This window comes from Panicum virgatum, chromosome 4N (assembly GCF_016808335.1).
Source record: "Panicum virgatum strain AP13 chromosome 4N, P.virgatum_v5, whole genome shotgun sequence".
Taxonomy (NCBI): Eukaryota; Viridiplantae; Streptophyta; class Magnoliopsida; order Poales; family Poaceae; genus Panicum; species Panicum virgatum.
The window spans coordinates 45721095-45745269 of record NC_053148.1 but is presented as its reverse complement, the minus strand read 5'-3'; the positions used below and the strand labels follow the sequence as shown (position 1 = coordinate 45745269).

Sequence of the window (24175 nt, the reverse complement as noted above, 5' to 3'; positions counted from 1 at the left end):
GTATGGCTACACCTACACTGTACGTGTGCAAGATGCACCGTAATGCTCCGTAAAATGCATGTGTCGATCGTCTACTACAAGCTAAGGACGTCTTGTCCTGATGGGTCATGGCAGTGGCACCCTGCGTTCCTGGGCCTTCAGGAACAGTGCAGCGCAGGCCTCTACGTGGCACGTACAGGCAGCGCTACTGTTGTTTACTAGTTTAGCCCAGAGAAAAACCTAAGGACGCTCAAATCCAAAATCAACAGGACAACACACACATGTCCAGGTAGGTAGGCGTAGCAAGCGACACAGCAAGACGAAGCGCGTGATGCAGCAATACACGCTCGATCAGATGGCCCGGCCGCTGGACATAGCTCCGGTCGAGTTGTTGCCCTGCGTGCCCATTTCTGTCCGCTCCCTTAATGCGCCAATCAACAGGGGGGCGTCCTTGTGTTCCTGCTGCTTCACCGTGATCAGCGATCAGCCCACGGACCTGAACTCCCGGTGCGCTAGCACACTACTACTACGATGAACAGTATCGCTGGGTGCACCGTCGAGACCACGGGTCTCGGCGCTGAACCTGCACCTGCGCAGCAGGCGGACGGCCACTCGCCGGCTCTCGTGCTGCCGCGCTGCCGGTGACGCGACGTCTCCGCCCGCCTCCGCCGCGGGGATCGATGCGGCGCGGGCAAAGGCTGGCATGGCAGGCTGCTAGTGCCGACCAGAAATATCACGGTCGTCGGCTCACACATGCTCGCCGGGATCAATGAATGGCGCTGGCTGGCTAGTCGGAGGAGTAGCCGGGAGAGAGAGAGATAGAGAGAGAGAGTAGTAGGGGGCAGCTAGTCGGAGGAGTAGCTGGGTGAAAAGACTGGTGAGGTGACGACCTTTTCCCTGCCGCAGAGTCAGTGCTGCGTGCGGGCGCATGCAGCAGCAGCCATCTCTCTGGCCGTGTGGCCCGGCGGCCGGCCCTACTCCGGGCGGCCGTCGTCCATGGATGGCCGTCGATCGATCGATGGATGCAGCAGCTAGCGAGAGCGCTCTGCCCGCCATCACGGCCACGAGGTGCACGTCTACGTTCAAAGGACCCACCCCTGTCTCCCTACCCCATCCACGTCCACCAGCGGGGCCGCTCGTCCCTCCCTAGTCCCGCCCGTGCGCGCTGTGCACGATAGCTAGCCACACACGCCATACGTACACTCCTGCTGCGACCTCCGTGCTTCGCGATCGTCCCTGAGGTATGTGGACACTACTCTTGTCGGAGTGTACACGCATGGCGATATAGGATGTTCAGTGCCCTCCTTGTGTCGCCAACCTACTGTGTAATACAGGGAAAGGTTGGGCAAATTTACTAACAGTACGCACGTACATTGCTAGAGTAAATTTACTAACCTCGCGAGCAACTAGCTTGTGGGACATTCTACCTTATTTGTCCTAAATGACGTCAAGTGTTTCAACACGAAGATACTTTTTTTTTTGAAAGAAACACGAAGATACTATCAACAAGTTGCTAGCCAAGTACTACCACAGTTCCTCTCTCTCTCTCTCTCTCTCTCTCTCTCTCTCTCTAAAGTAGAAGGCTTTTTCTCTAAAAAGGAAGTGCAAATATTTCACAAGAAGTTGAAATATTTTGAAAAAAAAATCATTGGAAATTTCAGAACGATGGAAAACCTTTCAAAATTGCTAGGTGTAGTTTTTTTTACAAAAAAAACATCAATGCCCCAAAACTAAATAAAAATCTTCCAGATAAAATTGGAGAACTTTCAAACTACTTGAAATGGTAGTCCTAGTTGAAGCCTTGGTAGGTGCTAGGCAACGCAGTACCGCCTCATCGCTTTGCACCTAGAAACTATTTTCTCCTAGAGTGATTTAACAATTGGTCTATGCATGAAGAGTGGACAAATTAGAAAAGGAGGAAGGTGAGAAATATGGTCAAGGATTCAAGGACCTAGCTATTCCTAAAAAAAAAGTATGGTCAAGAACCTAATACGCATGATAATATGCAATAAGGGATTACTCTAGCCATCTAGGACAAGTACGACGGCCTAAGTGAAGTAGATTAAACCTCATATGCTTATAATTCAAATAAAAAATAAATGGTTAATAAGTACTATTGATTGCCCCGACTCAAAAAAAAACTCGTGTCGAAGGTGACCAGCAGCATTGTGAATTATTAAAGTTGAAGATATTTTAAATAGGTCCGGAATTTCTATTAGATTCGTAGGATGCTTAACGTTCGACGTCATGCCTAACCTTAGGCATCCGCAGTTTTTGCTACGCAGTGTTCGGTTGCTATCGCATATTTAATCCGCCTAACGTCTTAGCCTGCTAGCCCACGCGTCATTGACACAACTCTTCTTCTCAAAAGTCAGTCGGTCAATTTTCAGCACAAGAGAAGGAGTACTGAACTCCGGCAAGAATGTGAGGCAGCAGCCAGCAGAGAACGAGAACCAAGCATGCCCCCGGCCACAACGCATTCACATTCCTATTGCCAAATCCATCCCTTCGCGCGCATACATGCTTGTGCAGTTTGGGTGCTACATCGAAGTCACAGACTGTAGTGCAGATCTAGCTTAGCGAGTCAAACATCATCAGGCCAGCATGCAGCCCTGTACATGGTCCGGTTTCAAACCGGACAACCCGCGTAACCAGCCCATACTAAACCACTCCTCGAACCCATGTATGGGTTGGTTTGAGTCCGGCTTTAACCGCATAACCCGTTCCAAGCTCAACGTGCTTGAACGAGTCCGTCTCCGCACTGCGCCTCGTCAACACCAGCGCCCTCGCGACCATGGAAGAGCGAGGCCTGACATGAGCAGGAACAACGAGAACAACGCAAGCTCGAGCCCCCATGGCAGGCTAGATGACAACGATGAACCCCATGCACCTGAGGAACGAGAGCATGACGCCGCGTGGAGCAGCATCCGACGGAGAGGACGACGCGCGTCGCTGCATTGGCCTTACTTGATACGTTTGCTGTAAGTAGTGGCCGGTTTAAATGATAACCGTCCAATCCATGGTTTCTAAACTGTCAACTGAGCTCTTTGGCGGTTTGAGTTGGTTTGTAACCAAAATCCGGTGAAACCGGACCATGTACAGGGTGAAGCATGCTTGTCCACGGAGTACGCTACACTATTGGAGTCGCTGCACGTATTGGTATGGGCCTTGTTTGGATGAGCTAGAAATCTAGCACGCATGCATCTCGAAAAAAAAATCTCGCATGCATGAAGTAATAAATGAAGTCTATTTGCAAAATCTTTTTAGAAATGTGTGTAATTTTTCGCGACGAATCTAATGACAGTAATTAATCGATGATTTGCTACAGTGATGCTACAGTAATCATCCTCTAATCACGCGGTCAAAGGCCTTGTTTGATTCTTTATAGTCACTAGCGCAGGGGTTCTGAAGTTGGTTTTGTAAACTGACTTCGTTTGACACCGTAATTAACGGTCAAAAATTTTTACTATTCACTAGCACTAGAAATTAGCACCGACCAAACAAGCCACGACACTGGGCGCCGGTAAAAACCAGTCAGCTAGCGGCGTGCGCAAATGCAGAGGCGGATGCAAACCGGCCGGGCGCATACGATACTGTTGCACCTGCCATGGCCATAAATGATTGGGGTCACCGCCCGGCCGGTGGGCCGCGTCCCCTTCTCCCTCCTCGCCTTTCCCCCTCCTCCCTCCGCTGCAGCTCCGTCCTCGCCTCCACTGTCTAGCTAGCTCTAGCAGCCTCCCAGCTATATACGCGCCCCCCACCCACCCTACCGCCTCCCCACACCCGTCCTCCTCGCTCCTCGACCACCGCCGCCGCTCGCCTCCTGCTGCAGGCTCTCGCCAGAAAGGGAAACCGCATCTGCTGCTTCGGCGCGCCGCCCCTGATCGACGGCCAGAGCGGGGGGTGTGGTGACGAGACGAGGTCGGCCGGCCGGCCGGCGCGCAGGTGAGGACGATGGCCGTTCGATCGGCGCAGGGATTAATTCCTGCAGCTCCGCGCGCGCCGGGTTAATTTGGCGTGGCTCTCCTACTGACTCTCGTCCCTTCCAGCCACTGCGCGCCAGTTTCTAGGCTGCCGCTGCAGCTGCTGACCTCAGATCAGGCAATTTTCGGGATGCGATGCCCTCTGAGGCGCCGTACCTGCTCTGGACCAGCTGATTTCCCCCATTGCAAAACCCTAGCTCTTTTTTTTTTCCTCGAATTAAGTAGCGGCAGGATCCAGGACCACGAAATCCCCAGCTTCTAGTTTACTAATTTCTTCTTCCTCCCCCGCTTTCCGCCGCCTCGAAAGCTTCTCTTTTTCTAGCATGTAATCGAGCTCGCTCGCTGCTGGCGGTGGAAAGCTCCGTTAGATTCTTGTCTCCTGGTTCCCGGCGATGGGCCTGCACTAATCGAGGGCGCGCGTGTCGTGGATGCAGATCTGAGGCGTGAGCAGCTAGCGCGGAGGGAGCTGAGGTGCGTCATGCAGGGCGGAGGCGCGGCCGACAGCCCCGGCGCGGCGGCGGGCGGGAACGCGCCGCGGCCGAGCCGGTACGAGTCGCAGAAGCGCCGGGACTGGCACACCTTCGGGCAGTACCTGCGCAACCACCGGCCGCCGCTGGAGCTGGCGCGCTGCAGCGGCGCGCACGTCCTCGAGTTCCTGCGCTACCTCGACCAGTTCGGCAAGACCAAGGTCCACGCGCCGGGCTGCCCCTTCTTCGGCCACCCGTCGCCGCCCGCGCCGTGCCCGTGCCCGCTCCGCCAGGCGTGGGGCAGCCTCGACGCGCTCGTCGGCCGCCTCCGCGCCGCCTTCGAGGAGCACGGGGGTCGCCCCGAGGCCAACCCCTTCGGCGCGCGCGCCGTGCGCCTCTACCTCCGCGAGGTCCGCGACAGCCAGGCCAAGGCGCGCGGCATCGCCTACGAGAAGAAGCGCCGGAAGCGCCCCTCCTCCTCGTCCCAGCACTCCCAGCAGCAGCAGCAAGCCGCCGCGACTCCCCCGCCCCAGGCTGCCGCTCCCGCCTCCTCGCCGGCTCTGTCGGACGAGGCGACTGAGAGGGCCACGGCCACCGAAGCGCGGGCGCACGCCGTGCACCAGCACCACCACTTCCTGCACGGCTTCATCCCGCACCCGCAGTTCCTGCACGGCTTCAGCCTGGTGCCGGGCGGCCACCCCAAAGCGGTCGCTGCTGGCAATGGCAGCAGCAGCGGCAGCAGCGCCGGCGCCGGCGCCGGCAGCGGGGACGAGATAGCGCTGGCGATGGCGGCGGCGGCGGAGGCGCACGCGGCGGGGTGCATGCTGCCGCTCTCAGTGTTCAACTAGCCGTGTAGCCGAATCGAGGTACTAGGTCTTAAACAATGGATGAATTACTCATCGTCGGAGGTTTATCTAGTGTTAAGATCGATCTCGTCGTGATAGATCGATCAACACGCGTACTTGCTGCAGCTGTTCTTAAGGATTTTCTACCCGATCTCTTTTGGTTGGTTACATGCATTTCCTGCTGTTCTAGCTGCTCAGCTCTGCTGGGAAATAGTAGTAGGTGTACTTGGTACTGTAGGGTTTCCTGGATCCTGCTTGGTTTGTGTATGCAATGCAATGAAGATGGGAGATAATATAATGGAAGGCTTAATTACCAGGCTTCTCTTTCTGGACTAATTTTACTAGTAGTCTCATACTGTTGATGTTTGTGCTTCACTGCTTCCATTCATTGGTTCTCTCTTCTTTTGAGATGGCATGCATCCTTTTTTTCCCATTGTTGGCACACTGTTGATCGATCTGGCGGTTAATTTTCATGTAGTGTATCATCATTTGTTCTATTGAGTATTGACTGATAAATATTACCACTCTTTTTCATGCTCTGAGCAAACTCTGAGAAGTCTCGAATGCTAATCGTTCGTAATCTGTGTTCTTTGTTCTTGGTTATCTTTGATTCTTCATAATCACTCTGTTCGGCAGATCCAGCAGCCTCTAGTCCAACGGTATTTTCGTTTCACACCGTTCCAGCACCAGCTTCCGGCCAACAGTATTTTTCTCTCACACCACTCCAGCTCCAGCCCAGCGAACAGAGTGAATAATTTTGACAAAGCTTGTATATGTACACTGTACATGCATGGTTACGGTGGCGTACAAAATTAAAGGTTAGCTAGCCACATAAATAGTTTTCAAAAAGCTAGCCACATAAACATCAACGGCATTCCAGCAGCCTTGTTGGTGATCAACAAAGAGAACAGAGCAGAATTTGATTTTACTCTATCAATAGACGGTTATTAGTTTACTCACACTTGCAAACAAAATACATACGTAACGCCAGACAGGTGCAAATTTGACATGAATTCGAGACACTTTGAGCAAATGTAATTGTTCCCCAAGTAGTAGCAGGCCCTTTTTTTTAGGTTACCAACTATAGGTGAGATGATTGTCTTCCCCAGAATTGTCCATAACCACATTTTTTTTCAAGGAAATAAGCACGTTTTCTTCATTAAGAGGATATGATAACCTGCTCAAATTATTCATTAAAGTAATCAGTTGAGCGATGCCTAGTGAAAGGATCGGGTGCTCAAGCCTAAGAGGGGGAGGGGGTGAATTAGGCACTAATAAAAACTTAGACCTGTGGCTCCAACTAGTTTGCACAAAACTTAAACTAAAACAAACTATCTAGATGTGCAACTAGGTTGTTCTAGTGTGAAACCCCTATCCCAAAAGAGTTTAGCAACCTATAGCCTTTCCTATCAAGAAACTATTCTATCACTACTAGAAATCCAACTTAGGCCGACAGGGTAGTACAATGGCCAAGGGGCAGTTGGGGAGAATGTAGATGGCCAATGGTTAAGATGTCACTGATGGTTAAAAGTTGAACGGTCGGTGTTTGTAACTAATAGCCGACGGTACAATGATTTCCCGAGGGTCATATGTTAACTAGTCAGGCATTAGATCATATGACCGACGGCGCTAAGTGTTTCCCAACCGTTTCTATGTGACACACGGTAAATGGACGTGATGGCCAACAGTTACACAATCATCTACAGTTTTAAAAGGACGGTCAGCTATTCATGAACTATAGCCGATGGTTACTCATTGACCTGTTGGCATTTGTGTTGAATGGCCGATGGTTCAATCCTTTTTCCCTAGTCATATTTCACACATGGTGATTAGGAGCATTTGCCAATGGGTGTTTATGTAACTCTTGGCTATTATTAGTTATACAGGTCGATGGTCATGACCATATCCATATGTACCCATGTCATGCATATTTGTTTTCTTATTCTTTTTTTTTTACATTGCAGGGATTATTCATATGGTTGGTTGATTAGTTATCTTTAATAATTCATATATGTTTCTGAGTTTCTCATTGGATAAAATTATTATCCTTATTTTTCTGCATCTAACTACACTAGCCACTCTGTTACGGAGACTCTGCATGAAGCTCATTTGATTGTGTCAAACATGTCTCCTACTAGGACACGTGTCTTCTTTGAGATCATATTAGCCTCCTAAAATGTACAAGCACTTTTGACGTGATTTATGAGAGACGTTGTCCTATCATCATCCAGTGTATTATGAGACTGGTGTGTTTGGAGAACTAGCTCTTGACTATTTGGACTAGAGCTATTTAGTTCAAGCAAACAGCCCTCCAATAAAATAGCCTTTCGTATGGTTGGATCCAAAGGCTATTTGGCTCATAAAATATTTTTCCAATCTAGCTGCCACTGTTGAAGAGAGAGATTGTGTAAGTGAATCAGTGGGGACTACCCGAAATAGCCCAAATAATAGTCTTACTGAACTCGGCATCGAGAACCAACAGTTTACATTAGAATAGTAATATTCATTTTGCTTCAATATTTTAGTAAGAGAATTTTTACAATGACCGAGAAAAGTAAAAGTTGTCATTTAATAGAATCGTACAGTGGTTAAGGTTGGAAGTACCTAGGCTAAAGTAACTGGTGGTATAAAAAAGTGAGACTAAGTACCAAAAAGTGGGATCCAATACTAATTTAGTTTAATGTTTATAAATGCCTTCCATTGATCAATGGTCAGAAAAATTAAGGCAAAAATACTTGAAAGTACCCAATTAGTACTTTATAATCATTGTAACTAAGTTCTTTTAGTAAATAAGAAATTTTATTTCATCAAGGTTTAAGTTAATTATTAAACTCCAAAATACAAGAGGCATGATACTATTATTAGCCCCAATTCGCACATCAAAATAAGTCCAAGTATATTGCTATATATATGTGAAATATTAGTACTGCTGCATTCATTGAATTGTTGTCAAAGAATTATTTCCTAGATGTAAATCAAACATGGGCACTGGATAAGGAACATGAAAAAATTAGGTCCAGTTAAAAAAAAGATGTCATCAAGATTCGAAAACAGGACCAACTAAATCCCAAGAGTGCAGGCGACCAACTCCACAACAACAACATCTTGAAATTTTGTCCACCAAAAAAAAAAGATCTTGAAATTTTGTACGATATAAAATACATATAGGATAGTTGGGAGTTAATTAAATATAAATCTGCACGCGGGAAGTAGAGGCGGCGGACAGAGCAATTTTAGCGCGCAACGAAAAGTTTATCGCGCCCAATCTCTCCGCCACTTCCCTATAATCACGCGCCCGGCCTCTATCAGACCGTTCCTTCCTAAAAAGCCTTTTCACCTCCTTCGATCTGATCTAATCTAATCTTCTTCTCGTCTGGCGTCTAGCGGCTGGCGGCTGGCGGCTATCGGCTGGTGTGCTGTCTTGCTGCTGCCCAGAGATCAAACAGGAGATCGTAATTGGCTTGAAGGGAAAAGCAAGAAACCAGGTCTCCCTCTCACCCCATCTTCTCTGTTTACCATCCCCCTGCTACCTTTTCTCTTTGTGATGATTTAATTTTTCATTGCTGTGCCTCGATTGTTTGTGGGTATTTTGATAACCCAATGGTTAAACGTCGTGGGTATGCTAAGCATCGGCTATCTCTGAACCTTGGTTGTGGAAGATTGTTTGCATATATATCATGTATGAACGAATTTGATTAGGGTTCCTATTCAATCTGTATTTTTTTGAGCTTTCACGTGTACAATAGTTTGATGCCAATATTGCCTTCCTGGTGCTATAATCAATCTGTCTCGTAATAAGTCATTGGTTAATTGGTGAAACAGTAAGGTGAAAGTGTAACAAAGAACAGAGGTCACTATACAGCAAGTGCATCAGATGGTTCTTAGGAGCTGCTACATTTGTCTTAGTGTTTATGCAAGGAAACTTCAACTAGTTCAAGCACTACTCGTTAAATATATAACTGTTACTTTGGTAGCTATTGCCACAACCTCCTGGATATAATTCACAATAGGTTCTGTCAATCCCATTTTAGAAGGGACAAATTATAAATGCATATTCAGTTTAGCCAAACATTTTGTGTATCCAAAATAAAAAATGTTGCTGAAGGACATTTATCATAGGTGCCTTTATTTTACATCTAAGTAATATGATTTTTTTTCTGAAATTTGAACGGTAATATTTAGGTGAAGTACCATGGGTGAGGATCGTAGTTGGATGTACAATGAGCGGAAAGGCAAATTATTTAGTCCAGCTTGGAAAGATGGTCTGGATGCTTTTTTGGACCATGCTTTTTTCCTTACCTGAAGCTATTGATGGGAGGTCTAGGTGTCCATGTACTAAGTGTGATTGTTGCCACAAGCGTAAAAGGGATGAAATGGAGATACATTTATGTCGCAATGGTTTCCAGTTGGGGTATGAGAGATGGACTAGGCATGGGGAAATTGACATTCCTGATCAAGTAGACAATGAATATGTTGGTACCTCAGATAGGATGGGTGAAATGCTACTTGATGCTATTGGTGCAGAAGGTGTGACTCCTAATGAGGAGCCAACTCAAGCTGCAAAGGAATTATATAAACTGCTAGAGGAAGCAGATATTCCACTGCATGATAGAACATCTCAGTCCTGTTTGTCCATAGTAGCACGACTTATGACTATTAAAACACAATATAATTTGCCTGAAGCTGGTTACAATGAAATAATAAATCTCCTACATGAAGCTATTGGAGATGAGGCTGCTAAGGATCTCCCTAAAAACTTCTATAGGTCCAAGAAGCTTGTGCATAGCCTAGGAATGCCATATGTAAAGATTCATGTATGCTCCAAAGGACACATGCTATATTATAAAGATAATGAAAATAGGGAAAGCTACAATGTTTGTGGTGAATCCCGGTATGAGGAGCCAGCCCAAGGAAATAAATCTAGGAAAGTGCCACGGAATGTTTTACGTTATCTTCCAATTACTGCAAGGCTGCAACGGCTATATATGTCACAGAACACAGCAAAGCACATGACCTACCATGCACAACCAAGGGACAAAAGTGTTATGGTTCACCCTTCGGATGGAGAAGCTTGGATGGAATTTAACAAGATGTTTCCAAATTTTGACAATGAGGTTAGGAATGTGTGTCTTGGTTTGGTAACTGATGGTTTTACACCTTTTGGTGTTCATGCTGCCCCCATACTCTTGCTGGCCTGTCTTTGTTGTTCCATATAACCTTCCCCCTGAAATGTGCACTAGAAAGAGCAACATTATCCTTGCACTTGTTATTCCTGGTCCTAAACACCCAGGGAAGAACTTTAATTGATGTATCCCGATGTTGTTGATACTATGAATGGATTGAAGCCGGTATTAACATGGGAAGATTTTAAGAGGACCAGCACAAATGGAATACGCAATGACATTTGAGTTGTTGGAGAGTTCTCGGTATGCTTTACATGTGCAAAATAACTGCATCTCAGTAATACTGTTGCTACAATTTAGAATTTGTCTCAGCTAAAAATTAACTGTAACTACTATGTGTTCCATGTCTGTGTAGTGGCATTTCAAGTGTCTTCCAGAAGATAGAGCAAAGGCAGATGAAGTCCTTGAGTTAAAATTTAGAAACATAGTGCCTAAGATGTTGAGTGAAGAGAAGCAAGCAGCATTTAAGAAGCTATATAAGGACGATAATGTGCCGCCAGAAGATGTGGATGAAAAGGGAAACCGCTGGCCAACAAAAGAAGCACTAATTTCTGTTAAGCCAAAAGACTTTACAACTGATGAAGGTTGGAGTTTGCTATGTGAGCACTAGAGTACACCAGAATTTAGAAGAATGTCCTTAAGAGCAAAGCATTGTCGCCAAAGCGGAGGTAATCAAACGCACCATCACAGCGGCTCAAGAAGTTTGCCAGCAACACGCCAATTTCTGGTAATAAGTGCCCATGGAAAACATTCTGTAACATTCATATATAGGCTAGCGGTGTGTAGTATTCAATATAATGGAGTCATACTTGTTAAATGCAGGCACTCAAAATCGGTGTTTACCCTGGACTTGGTGGTGCTTGGCTGCACAACCACATATTGAATCCAGGGACAAATGTTGACAGGCTATGTAGCCAAATTGCTAAAGATAAATGGGTGAGTTCAGGATTATTTAGCTGATAGGTCTTGTAGTTATCCTCTTACTAAATCTTGATTCTTTCTTTTTTTTCTTGTTTATTTTTGAAAAGGAACAATATGAAGAAGGAATGGAAAACAAATATGGACCAAACTGGAGAGTTGTGCATCCTGAATTAGATGGAGCTGTCATATATGAATGTGTGGGTAGAATGCCACATGGCAAGCTGGGAATTGCTGATGGGGCAATTAGCATTAGTGAGAAGGAAACAATCAAGACAAGGAAGAGATGTGCACAACCAAATGCTACTGCTAGAGAGAAGCGGCTTGAAAGGGAGAATAAGGAGTTGCGAAAGGAAAATGATCGTTATCACGAGCTTCAACGTGTTGTGCGGGTAATATGTGTTGTTAATAACTATATGTTTAAAAAGATGTACCTGTTGCTAATATTGAAGTGTTAACAGGCAATGGCTGCTAAAGGGGGAATGGATTATGATGCATTAGTTCAGGAAATTGTACCTAACTAGGTAAGTTAAGCTCTGAATTTGTCTTCTATGACATACATAATTAGCTCGCTATTTGCTAATGTAAATTGGAATCAGGGAGCTATTTTTAATCTAAACAATGATCATAAGTAGAGTAAAATCTGATCTGACACATTGCTCCCATCATCTCTGAGTAGTTAGCATTTTGGGCTTTAACTTTCCATTCTTTGCATACATGTGCAGTAAGTTTATTTCTGAATTTACATGAGTGAAAGAAATGGAAATAAAACTACTGGTAGGTCTTCATACGAATGTGCTTCTGGGCATATCAGTTTTCCATCACTATTTTTTAGTATTGCTCTAGAACTCCCAATTCCACTAGCCATATCGAAAGCACCCTCTGTATTTAGTTTGAGGCTACTAGGAACCAGCTGTCGCCACTATGCAAAGCAACATATACACTATTTTGGTTTCTCTTGTTCATAAATAAATGTTGAATCATCTATGCAACATTGAGCAACTGCATTTAGGATGGCCATGCTCCCAAATCTCATTTTCTTAGATAGTTGGAACTTGTGAAAATAAGAGACACTATAGCTAACAAGCCTTAATGTCTTGGAAATTAAGCAGGATATAAATTTAATCTCTAGCAGTTTGATACCTGACAGCACACATGTGGTTAAAACAAACTCAGATTTCACACTAGTTGTTTATCGTTGTATTTTATTTTATCCATCTCAATTTATTGCAAAAAGCTAAGGGTACATACTAATATGCTGACCTGCAGGATGCTGAATCTGAGGATGCAGTCTCACAGGAGCATGATGGAATCGGTCATGATATATCTGGACAGGTTCGTATTAACTGTTCAAACCATGTTTTCATGTAACAATGAAGATTGCTGTAAAATTTGTAATACAAGAAAGTTGTGTGCTTACACATAATTTTTTATAGGAAAACATTGATGGAATAGGCTGCAGTAATGAGGACAATGAAGGATACAATGATGATGATGAAGGATACAAGGACAATGAAGATGAAGAGAATTGTGGCAGATATGATCGTGACTTTGCTAAGGATTTCAACCTTTGGTGATGAGGACATACTTTTCTTTTGCTCGCTGGAGATCATATGCCGCAAATGAAAGCTGGTGTTGCACTTTTAGAGTTGGATGGCGTTATGGGCCTTAAGCCATATGAACAATAGTATCTTAGTCAAGTATTTACATTATTTGATCATTAGTAACTTATTAAATTATGTCCTTTGCCACTTTTAGAATATATGTACCTTTCTTCCGTACTTGTTAAGTTTTGATGAACTATACAATATTAACATGCAATTTCGAAAATGCTACAAATTTTTATTATTAAGCATTTGCAATTGATCCTCATGATCACATATTAGTTCTACGTGTCTATGAACATAATCGCAAACTGGATGGATATCGCAAAATGGTTGGATATTTATATGGCCGATGGTCCAATTATATGTTGGATACTTGAAACCCGACGGTTCAATGGAACTGTCTTATTTTGTTGTAGCCAAGGGGAAGATGAGACTCTCATATATGTGCATGGCCGATACTATAAAATCCCCGACTGTTAAGAAAATATCATCAGCAAATACATTTCCCGACAGTGAAACAAACCGTCGTGGAATAGATTACAGTTGGCAAACCATGCTGGGCCCACTATCGAAAAAGAGGGTGGACCATTTAGTTCCCAATAGTCAACTGTCGGTTATTTGTTGTCGCCTACTGGTTTACCGACCGCCCGTCGGTGAAAGGGGGAATGCCCGACCAAGAGTGGCCGACAAGAGATTGCCGACGGTATACCCTCGGCTATTAAGTTTACCGACGTAGTTAATGGCCGACAGTTTAAAAACCGTAGGCCATTCTTAGGATCCTTGTAGTGTATGAAAGTAAAGGCACACAAAATGCTAGTATGAAATAGGATCTTTGAGTTGGTTTTCTTCACGGTCTCTTCAATTCTTGTCCTTACGGAACCACCGTCAGGGCGGCCCTTCGGGCCTAGCTACGCCTATCTTCTCTTTGTCATCACTTGAACCTAAAAGCCTGAGAATGGTCATCTTAACAATCATATTAGTTCCATTGATTGCGTTGTCATTCGATCACCAAAATCACTCGAAATGACATAAATGGTGCCATATTCGTTACACCTGGACCATCTCTCATTGTTCATGCACTGTACTCTTGTTGATTCTGGAAACAACAGGAACAACTACGAAATAGGAAAAGACTGGAATGCTTAAATGTTTGGATTTTGGCACTGTAGCATATTTCGTTATTATTTGACAAATAATATCCAATCATGAACTAATTAGGCTTAAAAGATTTATCTCGTGCTAATCAGTTAGACTATGTAATTAATTATTGTTTCAACTGTATTTAATGCTTCATGCATGTGTCTGAAGATTCGATGTGACAGGTACTGTGTGAATTTTTTTGGAAACTAAACGGGGCCTTAGTACTATGAAAGGAACTGTACTGGGTTTTCACATTCCTGTGTTTCATTTCGTTCGGATCATCATCAGGTGCACCGTACGTACCATTTGTTTCTTTTGCTGGCTGGTTTGCTAGCTCCAAATGTCCATCGCTATTATTTGTACATTTTTCTTTTATTTTCAGGTCTAGGATTGCCATTTGCCAATCACTATTGTGACGACACAGTCTGCATCAGTAAATCACTATTGCATGGCACTTTGTGCTAGTATGTAGACTACTAGCCATGTTCACGTCCGTTTCAGTGGCCATTGCCCATTGACCTCCACTTCATAGTAGCACAGGACATCGATCCATTACCATTACCAGCTGTTGAAGCGACTTGAGCTCGCCGGCGGCGGCAGCACGGCGGGCCAAGGCCAACCAAACACTTCACCCAACCACACACAAAGCTCACTCGATCACGCCCTCACACAGGAATCAAGATCCAGCGGGTGCGTGGCGCCGACGCGACTGATTGACATGTGCGGCTGCCAGCAGCAACCATTTTGGCCTCACAAAAGAGGAAACGTTTGGTCAATGGTCATGTTAAACAAAGGGGGTTGGGTTGGCGTGTGTTCTCCTACTTTTTCTAAGACCAGTATCAATCATAGTTTACAGTATAATTACTAAGTTTGAAAAATATGATAACTGAGCTAAATAAGTTTGAAAAATTTATCTCTTTTTATGAAACTCCCTCTCATATCTCCTCCTAATCTCATCTGTCTAGCTGGCCGTGACAGGTGGCTAATACTAATTTATTGTGAGATAAAAATACTGCGCTGGCTAACTATAGACTAATGGTTGGTGCTGATTTAATACGAGAAAAAATTATTGCTGAGCAGTTGGCTTACAAGCTAGCGGAACATCTAGACTATGGCGGCCATGAGAATCCGTGAGGCTTTCTTGTGCTCGATGATTAGGGCGAGCCACGGCAGGCGATGGGTGACGGATTGGATTCCCAAATCATTTGATTCCTGATGGCCGGAGAAAAGGGCGCACTCATTGCCCGGGTCATCAGACCCACCCGATAACAAAAGGCCGATAATTTTTTAATTTCTTTTTTTGCGCACGGCTAGCTAAGCACACCGCCGGCCGGTCCTAATGGATGGCTAATCGTGTGTCTTGTCTTTTACTACTTCACGAGGAGTACTGTCAGTCCTACAGTGTTGGAGACTAGGTGCACACAGTGTGAGTGCCTTGCATGGTTCAGTTCAATAATGTGACAGAACCGCCAAGTTAAACGGTTTAATTAAACGTAATGACCATCATCTGAACGCATCAGGCGCATTAGCTTAATTAAGTGTAACCTGACAGCCTGTTTCCAACCCACAGGCCGATCGAAACACACCAGAAGTCTCGCGTGACGGCGAGCACAGACGGTACTAGCATAATATAATTTCACAAAAATAGATAATAACATAAATAATTACAAAACAGCTTTAAATTTAGAATTTACATAAAATAAATGACAGCAGCGGGAGAGAATATGACCTGAGAGAAAGGAATTTTATTGAGAACCAATAAAACAAAACGATAACTATGAACACGAGAGGACATCACATCGAGCCCACTGATGCGAATCCTGGTTAGCTTCTATACCTGAAACAGGGTAAACAATAAACCCTGAGTATACTAATACTCAGCAAGACTTACCCGACTTTTGGGTATACTTAGCCCACATATCTAGACATGCAAAACTTTCTGGCTGGTTGATTTATTTGCAAAAAAGCATCTAAGGGTAGATCTTTAATTTCAATATTTTAGCTCCAAATTATAGTTATAAAGTTGCTACACATCTATGATTTGCATATCTATAGCAATCAATGTGAAAACATAATTGATTAAATAACATCAACATGTATCATATCATTTCGTTTCATTTACTTACTACGATGTGACTCGGAGATCAAGGTGCTCATGTCCGAGAGCGACTGACGGTGAATCGATCCGATTTAACCTTGCAAGGTGGACCTAACCAACACGGCACGTATTAGCCCCGTCGGACCATACGGACCAACCATTCCCCTCCCCGCCTCGAACTACAGGAACCAGCCCAACGACATATGGTCAGCCGAGCTCAACGTGAGACCACCAAAAGTAAACATATGCATCCCCATTTCTCCGCGACTACACAACTACCCCAGGAGTTGGGTGCGGGTTCCTGCACTTTCAAAGCAAGGCAGTACTCTGCTTACCGGTTTCGACTACCTCCTACTCCCGGTATGCGGTTAGTACAATTCAAACATGATCAGCAGGGCCGACAACGGTACGGTCCTTAACCGACACAGACGGGCTAGACAATTCCCGCCGGTCTCCAATTTCTTTCCTTTCCACCATATTCCAATATTCCATAATCAAATCATAAAGACATCCTACATCTCGCGAGTAACAGAAATTACTCGACTTCTACCGAATCCTATTTTTAGCATGGCAAGGATAACGACATACACATACTAGTATTCCGACCAATGGAACCTAGGAATCATGAAACTAGGGTTTCATCCAACGCCTAGAAACTTAATGCATAATCAAGTAAACATATATATAACATTTCATAAATTAAAATAATAGGTTATGCTCCGGGGCTTGCCTGGGGTTAACACTGAGTCAGTGTTAGTTAGATGATACTCGCTTGGCAAGTACCTTCCTTGGGATCATGCACATCGGAATCCATCCATCCATCTTCTAGACGTGTCCACCATTCACCGCCTTCTGTCTCGGCTTCAACGTGACATCTTTCACGTGGTTCATCTATCGTACCTAAATGAAATGCAGCAATGCATATATATGAATGCACAGTTCTGAGTTGCTCAACAATATAGATGCTATTATTTTTTCCTTCACAATAAAATTGTAGTCTAACAAGTAGCAAACAATCATATCACATGGCAATCGTTTATAGAGTAGTTAACTACATTTCTAACTACCCATGGCATCACGATCAACAGCACAAAAGAACTATACTAACTTCACTAAGCAAGTTGAAGTGGTTTCCTATAACAAGAAAATCATGGTTTATTAATAAAGAACACATACCGTAGTAAATTCAACAAAAATTACATCAAATAGAAGGTAAACAGAACTACCTATCCTGAAAAATTCATCCCAAAACTTGTAGCCAATTACCAGAACAATTCATGCAATCAGACAACTCCTAGAACAAGATTGAATTATACAGGTTAGACCAAAGTATAAAAGAAGCTGAAAATTTAACAGGAGGTCGACACAGGGATGAATTAGCTACTGTGAATGTTTCATAATCTTATCTACAAAGAATTAATTCTGAGAAAATAAACAATACAGAAATCAATCTAACAAGATTCATTTTTAACTTCTGTTCTAGTCATGAACTGGTACTCAAACTTCATGGACAAGCTGAACTATTCAAAAAGAACACTCATAAATATTTTCATGATTTATCATGAATAGAAACTATTTACCATAATTAAAGTGTACTAAACAATCATTAAATCAAAGAAATAGCTACTCATGAGAACTAACCACGAAATTTTTATAACAACTCTAGTGTCACATGAACAAACCACCATATTATTTTCAGAGCATAACAAGGCTTCAAGAATTAATTAAGAAAAAGAATAAACAACTAGCCTTTATGCACCTAGTGACATAAATCTAATTTTCCAGCAAAAAGTTTCAACTAACAACCAGCATATTATGATTCTAATGCATAGAGCTTTACACAAGGATTCCAGAACAACTGGATTTGCTAATTTACGAATTTTCTACGAATTTCTACCGAATTTCAAAGTTTACAGCTAGAAATTACAAAGAAGTCCTTAAAACACTATTCATCCGAGTCACAGTCTATTCAAACAACCCCCTGGACTTTCTTGAATTTCAACCCGAGGTCCTTGGTCGCGAAACAGAGCAGGGGCGGTAATTTCGGGCTCGATTCCGGCGGCAGGGCTCAACGTCGGCATGGGGGAAGTTGGGGAAAAGCTAGAGGGACTCGAGAGCTACCTCTGGGTGGTCTTGGAGCGCGAGGAGGTTGTCCGTGGTGGCGGTCCCATGGCGGGCGGGGGCCGGCGGCAGTGCTGTGCCGCTGTGGCGGCGTTCCGGCGAGGTGTGGAGATGATGGCCGGGCCCGGGAGCTTCGTTGGGACGAGAGCAAACGGATTTGGGGGTTGGTGGGCGTCGGCGCTGGCTCGAGCGGCGGCTCGGCGTGGATGGGTGGCCATGGCCATGGCGGCGTGGCGGTGTGGCGCTCGGCGTGGATGGGTGGCCGTGGCCATGGCGGCGTGGCGGTGTGGCGAGACGGCGTGATACGTACGGCAACAGCGAGCGGAGGGCGAAGGCGTGCGCGTGGCGAACGAGAAAGCGAGCTCGAGAGAGTTCGGGAGCGGACGATGCGGCGCTTGGCGTGCGCACGGACGGCGCCGTGGCCAATTTGTCCACGGTGACCACGCTCGGAGAGGAGAGAGCTACACGTGTGGCTTGATAATTTTGACCAAATTTGAATCTTCAAATCGTGTTTAGCACTCCTAATTAAGGGGTGTTACAAATAACAGCAGGTTTAAAACAGAAATGTCAAGTTTATTGCACATGCATCTTCATGTACGATACGGACGCTTTGCGTTTGAAGAGACAACTGAGAGTTTTGATTTGCTAAATACTATCTGCTGGGCCTTGTTTGGTTTGTGTAGCGCAAGCTACTGTAGCAAACTTTACCAATAATTAAAAGTATTAAATAAAAGCAGTTTACAAAACTAACTCCACAACCCTTGCGCTACTTCGCGAGACGAATCTAATGAGATCTTTGACCGCACGATTAGAGGATGGTTACTGTAGCATCACTATAGCCAATCATCGATTAATTACCGTCATTAGATTCGTCGCGCAAAGTTACATCCATCCGTAAAAAGGTTTTGCAAATAAACTTCATTCAATACTTCATGCATGCAAAAAAAAAATTTGTAGCGCGAGTAGCGCAACGGAAACCAAATGGGGCCCGAGTAGAAAATTCCAAAGGTCTTGTCTTAGGGTTCGTTTGGCAGAGCTCCCACAGCAACTTTCATGATGATTTTTCAGCAAAATGATATTTATTTTGCAGAAAAATGATTGTATATGATGATTTTATAAAGTGAAATTTCAAATGACCTAAGAGAGAGGAACTGAAAAAAGAACATTTTCATTAAAATTTTTGGTGAGCCATTTCTAGTCACATTCATTTTCTTAGAGAATCACTCCCTAGAAATCAGGAACAGGGTGAGCACTACCAAACAGTGAGTATGGATTCTTGTCCAGCAGGAGGATCATAGCACATAAAAAAATACATATATAGAGCTTCTCCCCTCTCCTTATCGAACAGGTGCATGGCCGAGTATCAGTGTGCACACGTTCCCTTGGTCATTGCTCAAATTAAAAATATTTAAATTTAAACTAAAAATTCATAATTAATTCATTTAAAATAAAAATATGAAATGGAATAAAAAAATTTCTAAATGTAACCTATCTATTAGTACTGTATTTTTCATTTATTCGAATCTATTTTTTTATGTTCATAGTATTTGGTTGCTTGTAGTTATGCTAATTTTTTAATAAATAAGATTCAAATAGATCAATAATACATAAATTATATTTTTTTAAAAAAATGAAACTAGTTTCATATTTTTATAGTTTCAAAATGAGTTAGTTTTGATTTTATAGATCTCATTAGAATTTTTATTTTTTTCCCTAAAAATACAAAACCACCCTAAGGACCAAATTTGCCCGGTTTCGATACTTGAATGGCCTATCTTATCCGGTTTTGTAATTTAAGGTTGAAAAATCAGATTTTGTGATAGTTCAAAGGTATAAGCAGGACTTCTCCCTAAAATTTTTGGCTAACCATTTCTAGTCACAATCATTTTCTTAGAGAATCACTCTCTACAGGAAATCAGGAACAGGGTGAGCGCTACCAAACAGTGAGTATGGATTCTTGTCCAGCAAGAGGATCATAGCACATAAAAAAATACATATATAGAGCTGCTCCCCTCTCCTTTTCAAACAGTTCCATGGCCGAGTATCAGCATCCAACTAATCGTGCACACGTTCCCATGGTCATTACTCCAATGCATGCTATGATTAAAATTTAATACCAACAGAAAAACAGAATAAAATATGCACATACCAACAGAAAAACAGAATAAAATATGCTACTTTATTGCACTGTGCTGAGGGCCTGGACGCCTGCTGGTGGTAGCTAGCTCTTGTTATTTTCCCCCAAGCACAGAGGTCAAGGGCAGCACCCTACTACTGTTGACCAGCTACACAACATGCTACATTCCATCGTGCACCATGGCACACAAAGTAGCAGTGGTCCTGGATTGCAAAGTGGTGCGTCGCGTAGGTACGTAGTAGCAGCTACAAGAAAGGTTCCTCCTAGCTAGCGTAGAGGACGACAACGCATAGTGGTGTGTACCATACCATCTCGCCAATGGGCGCGGCGCATCGACCGTACGTGCACAACTGCGCACACACGCCATGTGTGGATCACCGAGCGAGGGCAATGCAACGTGCAGTGGCCAATGGCCGCAGCTAGCTTTTTCCTGCTGCACCTGCAGCGCACCTTCCAGAATCCAGAGGATGATGATGCATGGTAGATCGGTCCTGATCTTCTTTTTAATTTCTTCCACCGTATCGATCGTGTCAAACTTTGATCCTTGTCGTCTCTCGTGACCCGTCTGTACGGGTAGGGCCCTGCTTTGTATGGAGCTTTACTAGTATTATTGGTTGAGTGCATGACATGTCCTGCAAGGAACAGAGATCTGGTTTGGATTATCTATCTAGCTGCCTGCTGTTGGTTAACCTTTTTTTTTGGCGATTGCTGGTTAACTTAACCAGCGAGGAAAACCTGTCTGCAATGGCCGTGGCGGGTCCGGCCAATCATTTTGACACATGGTAGGACACGCATGCTCGCTCGATCGCTCGCGTTCGTCCAAAACCACATGTTCTGATTTTTTTTTCATGTAAAATTCATGCGAATTGTTAGCTACAGGATGCCTGATGGTCTGATGGATGTGTACCAAACCTATTGTTACATCGTCACTTCGACCGATCACAGGATTCACTCGAAAAGGCAAGGTTTCGGGCGCCCCATTTAAAGGATCCAAAGCTGGATGGATGATGGATCATGGACGCATGTGTTCATCATCATCAGATCCATCCATGATCCATCCATCGATCACTGCAGACGCATGCAGGCCGGACCGGACGGGACGATAGCTGCTGCTGCCTGACGCGCTGTCGCGGCCAGGACGACGACGCGATGCGCGCGAGACGCGACGTGAGGAGACGCATAGGCGCCTGCCTGCTGCCTGCCTGATGAATCCATGGCAGATCCGAGACCGGCGCAGCGTTCAATTCACCTGGCGCGAGGCGGTTGGGGGCGACAATAACTTTGGCTGGAGCCGAGGTAGGCGACGAGCGGCGGCAGCGGTGACGAGCTCTTCTCATTCACCACCACCACCACCCCCGGTCGCATTGGGCCGCCGGACGGAGCCGCATAAATTCGGAACAGTATCGGGCGATCGAGGACGACGCGAGTTATTAAACCTGGCGTCATCAATCAAATGGGAGCGGTGGATTACGGTGAAAAGCTAGCTAAGACTGGTGGATTAACATCGACGGCACATGGAGGAAGCTATTTGTAGTACGATAACAACAAACAAAGGTTTTACAGCAAACTCAGGGCAACGGGAGAAGAAATGTTAAGCACGGCTTTTACGGATGTGCACAGTAAAAAGTGTGCTCCAAGTGGTTCATCCGGCGTGAGGTTCAGTGTATTGGCAGCGCGCACGTTTTTCGAAAAAAAATCTAGTATGCATGGTGTACTAAATGAAGTCTATTTGTAAAACTTTTTCAGGGATGAGCGTAACTTTTCGCGACGAATCTAATGACGGTAATTAATCGATGATTTGTTACAGTGATACTACAGTAATCATCCTCTAATCGCGCGATCAAAGACCTTATTAGATTCTTCAGGGTCACTAGCGTAGGGGTTCTGAAGTTGATTTTGTAAACTAGTTTTGTTTGACACCGTAATTAGCGGTCAAATGTTACTATTCCTAACGTGGCCTAACATGCCAAACAAGGCCACTGGCTATGGGGCTAGGGTAGGTATGTATAGCTCGTGTTAGCATGTTGTGTATAGGCTGGCCCACGGGCCTTGGTTAGCCGGCCTAATGGCCATTGGGGCTGGGTGCCCACTGTCTAGGTGCGTCCCCCTGTTGGTTAGGATAGGTAAGGATCTCCCTGATAGGGTTGTTTCCATCTACTGCGGCATCCTTGCCTATATGTTCTTGTACCGTGCTTTGCACCCTAATCAATCAATCATATTCCTGGCCATATTCGCTGAGCAGGACGCTGCCCTGAAGGACGCCGAGGCCGCTGAGCAAGAAGCGGCTGCTGCCGGGCAGGAGCGTGACGCCGCCGCCGCTCGCGCACGCGACGCCCTTGCCCGTGCCGCCGCAGCTCGACAGAAGGCTGCCGTCGCCTTTCCTGATCCCGACGACGATCGCGACAGCCACGACGTCGCCACGCACGTCTCCGATCCGGATCGCGCCGCCTTCGACAATGCTGTGGCTCTTCTCAACCTTCACGCTCAAGCCGTCGCCGTCAACATCCGGAGCGTCGTCCACGTCATTCTCGACGTCAACTCCGGCAATTACGCATGGTGGCGTGAGCCGTTTGTTCTTGCCATCGGCAAGTACTCCCTCCAGGACCACATCCTCTCCGACGCCGCCTCGCCCGGGAATCCCGACTGGGCGCACATGGACTGTGTCGTCCGGTCCTGGATCGCCGGCACGATCTCCCACGATCTCGCCGATGCCGTCCTCGAGCGCAACTCCACTGCGCGCTCAGCATGGCTCGCCGTCGAGACCCGGTTCCTTGGGAACCGCGAGACTCGTGCCCTTCATCTCGATGCCGCGTTCCGGAACTTCGTTCAAGGTGATCTTTCTGTTACAGATTACTGCAAGAAGTTCAAGCAGATGGCGGCCGAACTTTGCGATCTCGGCGAGCTCGTCACCGGCCGCATGCTGGTGCTCAACGTGCTGCGCGGCCTCAACGAACGCTACGCCGCCCTCGGGATGCATCTTTGCCGCGGCCGCCCGTTCCCTTCCTTCCTGGAGGTTAGGAACGATCTTCTTCTGGAGGAACTTACTGCCGTAAACCGCGTCACCGCGCCCTCCACCGCCCTCGTCGCCGCGACGCCCGCTGCCTCCCGACCTCCTGCGCCGGCGCCTGCGCCCAAGTCGAGCTCCCGCTCTCAAGGCGGCTCCGGGGGTTCCGGCGGCTCCTCCAGGTCGCGTCGCAGCAAGCGCGACAAGAGTTCCGGCGGCGGCACCGGCGGTACCGGTGGCGCTGCCCCTTCCAGCGGCGGCGGCGGCAGGGGGGCCCCTGCATCCTCCATTGGGTCTCCAGTGCCGCTTGGGCCATGGCCCTCTCTGCTAAACCCCTGGATCAGGTCCATTCACATGTGGCCCGGCCAGCAGGGGTCCGCGCTTCGCCCCAGCCCACAGCCGCTGTAGGCCATGCTGGCCCAGCAGGCGCAAGCCCAGGCGCTGCAGGCATAACACGCCCAGCTGCAGGCACAGGCCCTCCTCCAGGCGCAGGCCTTCCAGCAGGACCAGGCGCAGCTTCAGGCGGCCTAGCAACAGGCGCCGTAGGCCGCCTTCCTCAGGCGGCCATGTGGGCTGCGCCGGGTTATCTCAACCCGGCCACGGGCCTCCCTTCCTAGGACAGCAATCCCTGGCGTCCACCTTCAGCACCGTGTCGCTCAACCCTCCGCAACAAAATGAATGGTATTTCTGTAA

At 45.9% G+C, this 24175-nt stretch overlaps 2 protein-coding genes across 2 annotated transcripts; both read left to right on the top strand.

Moving 5' to 3' along the window:
• Nucleotides 1–3624: 3624 nt before the first annotated feature.
• On the top strand, nucleotides 3625–5610 carry LOC120671640 (protein G1-like1). The gene is made up of 2 exons (XM_039952032.1): nucleotides 3625–3924; nucleotides 4397–5610. Exon 2 carries the CDS (start codon nucleotides 4441–4443, stop codon nucleotides 5275–5277), a length of 837 nt encoding a protein of 278 aa, XP_039807966.1. The 5' UTR covers nucleotides 3625–3924; nucleotides 4397–4440; the 3' UTR covers nucleotides 5278–5610.
• A 16933-nt stretch (nucleotides 5611–22543) lies between these two features.
• LOC120669459 lies at nucleotides 22544–23890 on the top strand. The gene has a single exon (XM_039949207.1). It carries the CDS (start codon nucleotides 22544–22546, stop codon nucleotides 23888–23890), a length of 1347 nt encoding a protein of 448 aa, XP_039805141.1.
• The last annotated feature ends 285 nt before the right edge of the window (nucleotides 23891–24175 follow it).

Coding starts and splice junctions, on each gene's coding strand:
- LOC120671640 (XM_039952032.1), top strand. CDS start 4,441: ATGCAGGGCGGAGGCGCGGCCGACAGCCCCGGCGCGGCGGCGGGCGGG.
- LOC120669459 (XM_039949207.1), top strand. CDS start 22,544: ATGGCCATTGGGGCTGGGTGCCCACTGTCTAGGTGCGTCCCCCTGTTG.